This window comes from Oryzias latipes, chromosome 13 (assembly GCF_002234675.1).
Source record: "Oryzias latipes chromosome 13, ASM223467v1".
Classification (NCBI taxonomy): domain Eukaryota; kingdom Metazoa; phylum Chordata; class Actinopteri; order Beloniformes; family Adrianichthyidae; genus Oryzias; species Oryzias latipes.
In genome coordinates, this window is record NC_019871.2 from 12548465 (window position 1) to 12554961 (window position 6497).

At 40.8% G+C, this 6497-nt stretch overlaps 2 protein-coding genes across 2 annotated transcripts; both read left to right on the forward strand.

The window, feature by feature from the left end:
- Positions 1-2073: 2073 nt before the first annotated feature.
- LOC110016202 (vomeronasal type-2 receptor 1-like) lies at positions 2074-2929 on the forward strand. The gene is made up of 2 exons (XM_020708215.1): positions 2074-2361; positions 2456-2929. Exons 1-2 carry the CDS (start codon positions 2101-2103, stop codon positions 2744-2746), a joined length of 552 nt encoding a protein of 183 aa, XP_020563874.1. The 5' UTR covers positions 2074-2100; the 3' UTR covers positions 2747-2929.
- A 658-nt stretch (positions 2930-3587) lies between these two features.
- LOC111948486 (extracellular calcium-sensing receptor-like) lies at positions 3588-5226 on the forward strand. The gene is made up of 4 exons (XM_023961843.1): positions 3588-3605; positions 3659-3946; positions 4025-4148; positions 4221-5226. The coding sequence occupies exons 1-4, from the start codon at positions 3588-3590 to the stop codon at positions 5117-5119; spliced, it is 1329 nt and encodes a 442-aa protein (XP_023817611.1). The 3' UTR covers positions 5120-5226.
- Positions 5227-6497: the final 1271 nt, after the last annotated feature.

Consider the following 6497-nt stretch of genomic DNA (forward strand, 5'->3'; position numbering starts at 1 on the left):
CCTCGTCTTCCCCCATGGGAGCTGTTTTTTTCTTCGTGGAGAAAAAAGACAAATCTCTTCACCCATGCAAAGACTATCGGGAACTCAACCAAATAACTATAAAAGATAAGTACTCTCTACCACTAATCACCTCTGTGTTAGACTCTGTTCAGGAGGCCCGTGTCTTCACAAAACTAGATCTTCGCAACGCCTATCACCTTGTCTGTGTCAAGGAGGGGGACGAGTGGAAGACGGCATTCAACACACCACTGGGACACTATGAATATCTGGTCATGCCCTTCGGGTCGACCAATGCCCCTGCCGTCTTCCAGAGACTGGTTAATGATGTTCTCAGAGACTTTTTGAACTGATTCATTTTCATATATTTAGATGACATCCTCATCTACTCCAGCAATCAATCCCAGCATGAACAACATGTCTGTCAGGTACTCACTAGGCTTCTCGAAAATCAACTTTATGTCAAGTCTGAGAAATGTGAATTTAACGTAAATACAGTACAGTTTTTGGGATACATCATAGAGGCTGGTCGTATATGACCTGACCCCTCTAAAATCAAGGCTGTGACTAATTGGGAGCTCCCAGACAACCGGAAAAAACTCCAACAATTCTTGGGTTTTGCCAATTTCTACAGGCGGTTTATACGTAACTACAGCATTATAGCCGCGCCCCTTACTCGGCTCACATCCACCAACCAAAGTTTTCTTTGGACTCACGAAACTCTACAGGCTTTCGACTGTCTCAAAGAACTTTTCGTCACTGCACCCATATTAATCCAACCCGACCCTTCTCGTCAGTTCATCGTAGAGGTGGATGCCTCGGATACTGGGGTCGAAACCGTCTTATACCAAAAAGAACTTAAATCTGGTAAACTCAAACCATGTGCCTTCTTCTCCAAAAAATTATCACCAGCAGAACAAAACTACGACGTTGGGAACTGGGAACTGCTGGCGATCAAACTGGCTCTAGAGGAGTGGTGGCACTGGCTGGAGGGGGCAGAACATCCTGTCATCGTTTGGACGGACCGCAAGAATCTGGCTTACCTGGGGACAGTATGCTCATCAGTAGTGAGGCGTACATATTACAAATTATTCAGTATAGTTTAGTTTTGTGCCCTTATTTTCCGTGTTAAAAACATTTTGTTCCTTTCCTGGTTGTTTCTTTGTTGTTGTTGAAGCAATACGCCTTGTAAAAGAGTTGACATTTTAGAAAATATGACCATAATTTCTGGAGTTTTAGTATTTAATAATGTTATAATATTTTTATAAATCACTATCAAAATAAGGTCTCACTCAGAGACCAGTGCCAAATTAAGGATATCAGTATCACACATTTTGGAATGATAGCTACCACTAATCCTACTAACAAAGAATCAACAGTTAATTTTTCTTCCTTAGTGTATCCACTTATTTAGAAGAAACAAAAAAGTGAGAGCTTTAACACGTGTTTTGTATCTTTTTGTTTTTATTTCTCACAGAGGTAAACAACAGACTCAGACAAAGAATAACAGTTTCATTGTGTCATGGAACAAACAAGACTATGGGGCCTTTTTCCCCAGAAGAATAAAAACAGCGATATATAAACAAGTCAGGACCTCCTCAGAGTTACATTCAGACATTGAAGGGATGGAGATCTCAGCTTTCTTCACTATCCTGCTGTTGTCTCTGTGTTTGTTTGAGATGAACTCAGTTTTTTTGTTGAGTGGATCTCTGACTGGCTTGAAACAAAGGACTGGGTTTGATGTTGCCAACATTGATGCTTCCTCTGTGAAATGTAAACTGCGGGGTACGACAAGTTTACCTGCATTCTGGATGGACGGTGACTTTGTTATAGGTGGTGTGTTTTCTATTCACTATACCATGTATACAGAGATACATATTCATGCCACCATGCCTGAGCCACCAAAATGCATAGGAAGGTTAGTAAGAGTTTAAAGGAAAACTAATGTATCACTTAAAATGAAATCTTTTATGATGTTTTGTCTTTTGCAGTTCAGCTGTTAAGGTTTCAAAAAACAGAAATCGTACTATTTTTGCTAAAAGTTGTGTCCTTTTTTTTGTCACTTTCAGCATAAATGCTCGTGAACTGCGTTTCTCTCGTACAATGATCTTTGCCATTGAGGAGATTAACAACAGCACAGAGCTGCTGCCTGGTATCAGGCTTGGTTATCAGATCCATGACTCATGCGCTGCAGTGCCTATGGCCATGCAAGCTGCTTTTCAGCTATCCAACGGGGGGGGGAAAGTTTTCTACAAAGATAGTAATTGCTCTCAGTCTGGCATGATGGCGGCTGTTGTTGCTGAATCTGGATCCACACCATCCATCAGCATTTCTCGGATCATTGGACCCTTCAACATTCCCCAAGTAAATACTTTATTCAATTATTTTCAAACATTTTCACAAAGTATTTTATCACTAACTGACCACTTCTTAATTAAATGTTTGTAATCTCCTTTAGGTCAGCCACTTTGCCACATGTGCTTGTCTGTCTGATAAGCAGCAGTATCCAAATTTCTTCAGAACAGTTCCCAGTGATGCATTTCAGTCTGTAGCGCTGGCTAAGCTGGTGAAACACTTTGGCTGGACTTGGATAGGTGCTATCTGCTCTGATTCAGATTATGGCAATAACGGGATGGCCTCTTTTCTTCAAGCAGCTCACAAGGAGGGGATTTGTGTGGAGTTTTCTGAATCTTTTCATCGGACGCAGCCTCATAAAATCCAGAAAGTGGTTGATTTCATCCGCAGGTAATGTTGTGTGTGGTAATAGGTATTTTCCACATTTTGTCTTTTATGTTTATGTTTCCTCAGAGTTTAATCCTGTTAAAAATAATAAAGACATAACATGAAGACTTTTATTGATTAAAAATACATTTATCATATACTTAGATCAACAGCTAAGGTTGTTGTTGCCTTTGCTGGCTTTGGAGAAATGAAATTCTTGTTGGAAGAACTTGCCGCAAAACCTACACCATCTCTTCAATGGGTAGGCAGCGAGGCTTGGATAACAGACACAAATTTGCAAAGGTTCACGTTCTGTGAGGGGGCCATTGGATTTGCTATTCCAAAATCTGTCATCCCTGGCTTGAGAGATTTTCTGCTGGATCTCTCTCTTTCTGAAGTGGCAGCATCCCCAGTGCTGACTGAGTTTTGGGAGGAGACATTTAAATGCAAACTAAGAAAAGGTGAGTTTTTTTCTTGAACAGAGACTTTCATCTCTCAGATTGTGTGGTTAAATGTATTAGTATGCTAAAGGATTTCATTAAAAAACATTTTTTAGTAAGTGTTGAATAGGGTTTAAAATTTATTTTTATTGCCAATACATATGAATACCCAAAAAAGGACTCCAGTGAGGAGAACATCATGATAATTTCTGTTATAATATTTTTCTCTGTATCTTTGGAGATGTGAATACAGAGCAACGTGCCTGCAATGGAAGTGAAGACCTACAAAAGGTTCCAAATGCATTTATTCCATCATCTCCACTGAGAATTACTACAATGGTGTATAAGGCTGTTTATGCGATAGCACATGCTATTCACAGTGTTGTGTGTGTGAAAAAAAATGAAACAGCTGAGTGTGACAAACGTTTGATGTTGGAATCCAAGCAGGTCAGCTGAGACCTTGTTTTAAATTGTATAATATTGCAATTAAAAAGATATAGGATTATGATGTTTTTTCAGATTTTAATTTTTTTATACAATATTTTCTTTCATGTTTTTATCTGCAGGTTTTAAAAGCATTAAAGAAAGTAAATTTTACCCAGAATGGCTATCATGTGTCTTTTGAAGAAAATGGAGATCCTGTGGCTGTTTATGAGCTGGTCAACTGGCAGAAGAGTGAGCGTGGTGTGATTGAGTTGGTAACAGTAGGATTCTATGATGCATCCATGCCTATAAACAGAAAATTCCATTTTGACAAAAATCTAACCTGGATGGATGGTAGAAAACAAGTAAGCAGTCTGATGAGAATTATCTTTTAAAATAACTTTTTTCAAAACACTCAATGTTTTGTGTTGCCTCTGTGAAAGGTGCCAGTGTCAGTGTGTACTGATAGCTGTCCTCCAGGAACTCACAAAGTGCTGCAGAAAGGAAAACCCAGCTGTTGCTTTGATTGCATACCATGTCCTGAAGGAGAGATTAGCAACACTACAGGTAAGATCCTCCATTTTCAGAGCAGACTTCATGATATTTTGTAACTAACATTTGCTCTCTGTGTTTTTCTAGATTCCTCTGATTGTTTCCCATGTCCCATCGAATTCTGGCCAAATCCAGAAAAGGACTCATGTCATCCCAAACCAGTAGAATATCTTTCCATTGATGAGACTCTGGCTATCATCTTGGCTGCCGTTTCTGTTGGTGGAGCATGTCTTGCCATCCTAACAGCAGCAGTGTTTTTCCATCACAGAACCACCCCAATAGTACGGGCCAACAACTCAGAGCTGAGCTTCCTGCTGCTCTTCTCCCTGACTCTGTGTTTTTTATGTTCCTTAACTTTCATAGGGGCTCCCACTGAGTGGTCCTGTATGCTGCGTCACTCAGCTTTTGGCATCACCTTTGTTCTTTGTATCTCATGTGTGCTTGGAAAAACCATAGTGGTCTTGATGGCCTTTAAAGCCACACTGCCAGGTAGCAATGTCATGAAATGGTTTGGTCTTCTACAACAAAGACTGACTGTAGTGTTTTTAACATTTGTTCAAGTATTAATTTGCATCGTTTGGCTTGTCTTGAGGCCTCCATTTCCAATGAAAAATTTTATCACGTACAAAGAAAGGATAATCCTGGAGTGTGCTTTGGGTTCTGCCATTGGATTCTGGGCTGTGTTGGGATACATCGGACTTCTGGCTGTGTTCTGCTTTGTGTTAGCTGTGATGGCTCGGAAACTGCCGGACAACTTTAATGAAGCCAAACTGATAACATTTAGCATGTTGATTTTCTGTGCAGTCTGGCTGAGCTTCATACCAGCTTATGTCAGCTCTCCTGGCAAATTCACAGTAGCTGTGGAGATATTTGCTATTCTGGCCTCCAGTTTTGGACTAATAATGTGTATATTTGCTCCAAAGTGTTTCGTCATACTGTTTCAGCCTGAAAAAAACACAAAAAAATATTTAATGAATAAAAATTGATTGTTTAGAATACATTTTATATGCAAAAAATGCTTTTAAATGTTTAAAGCATGCTTTACGAATCTCTTTTGGAAAATTACGTTTGTTATTTTCTTTAATGTAAAGGTTTAAATAAAGAGAAATACACCATCTTCCATGGTAATTATGTATGCATTTCTTGTTGGACCTGGTGGAAAAAAAAGAGAAGTTTGACATAAGAGTGGGGGAATAATAGTATTAAAGAAAGGGGAGAAAAAGGTTAACGAAATTTGAGAATGTTTAACACATAGGAAGGGTTAGAATTACAATGCAACAAGTTACTGGAGATTTATAACTATTGAGGTCAAATATTACAAACAACTACAGCACACTCGTATATAGTTATGCACACAACAAAAGCATGTATTATTACATCATGCATACTATTTGTGCAAAGGTGAGCTGGCACCTGTGCTGAGGTGAGCGTCTGTGTTCTACCATGGAGGATGATGGAATGTCAAAAGAGGGGGATGCCTGGTAAAGCCCACACCAAGACCCCGGATGAAGGAGAAGCATCAGTGGCAGCCAGGTCTCTTCATAAACCTGCACGGATTAGAATATCAAGGAAATCTGCCAATGGGGCAATGCATCATCAGCCACCAAGACCAGAATGACCACCACTGTGGCTCACAGTACCAAAGAGCAGGAGCTGGAGCCCCAGCCCAGACAAAAAACAGCTCTCTGGCCGCACCAGGGGGCCTATCATAAGGCCCCATTTGCCTGAGAGGTTCCCCAGCCCCAGACAAGCAGCTGATTAGCCCTTGGAAGTTCTGAGCATTCCCCCCATCCAAATCCAGGGTACAAACCAGGAGAGACCTGTCTCATGCTCCAGGCAACAACCCTCTTACCCTACCAGACGTCCAGTAGAGAGCAAGGCAGGGGTCACTCCCCTCCGGGCAAGAACAGGGCACCCAAGATAAGTGGAGGTCTCTGACAAGCCTGGTAAACATGGGCCAACTAGGCTCCCCACTGTTGGGAATTTTGAAGAGGGCCAGAACAGCACCACAGGGACAAGGTCACCCCCACACTCAGATGTGATGTGATCCCCATTATGGCCTAGCCAGAGAACTCGGCAATCCCTCTCCCTGCTGCAAGCTGGGGATATATATATTTATCATATCTCCTCTTTAAATATTTTCTTTAAACACAGGGTGTTCCTGTGACGTCATATCCGGGTCAACGTAATCCAGTCCTGGTCATGTTTGACGGTTGCTCTCTTGTTTGGCATTAGCCTGACTACTATTGCTTAAATTAAGTGTTATTTGGTTTAATATTCACATTCACATCCATCACCTTTTAGTAGCAAATACACTACTGTGTTAACCGCTTGCTGTCCACCACTTTATTCTCAGTTTGCTAA

What these genes read in the sequence shown, in the direction of transcription:
- LOC110016202 (XM_020708215.1), top strand. Translation starts at nt 2,101, where the DNA reads ATGATCTTTGCCATTGAGGAGATTAACAACAGCACAGAGCTGCTGCCT. An exon ending in GACCCTTCAACATTCCCCAA is followed by an intron (nt 2,362 to 2,455) that starts GTAAATACTTTA and finishes AATCTCCTTTAG; the next exon opens with GTCAGCCACTTTGCCACATG.
- LOC111948486 (XM_023961843.1), top strand. An exon ending in GGATGGATGGTAGAAAACAA is followed by an intron (nt 3,947 to 4,024) that starts GTAAGCAGTCTG and finishes CCTCTGTGAAAG; the next exon opens with GTGCCAGTGTCAGTGTGTAC. An exon ending in AGAGATTAGCAACACTACAG is followed by an intron (nt 4,149 to 4,220) that starts GTAAGATCCTCC and finishes GTGTTTTTCTAG; the next exon opens with ATTCCTCTGATTGTTTCCCA.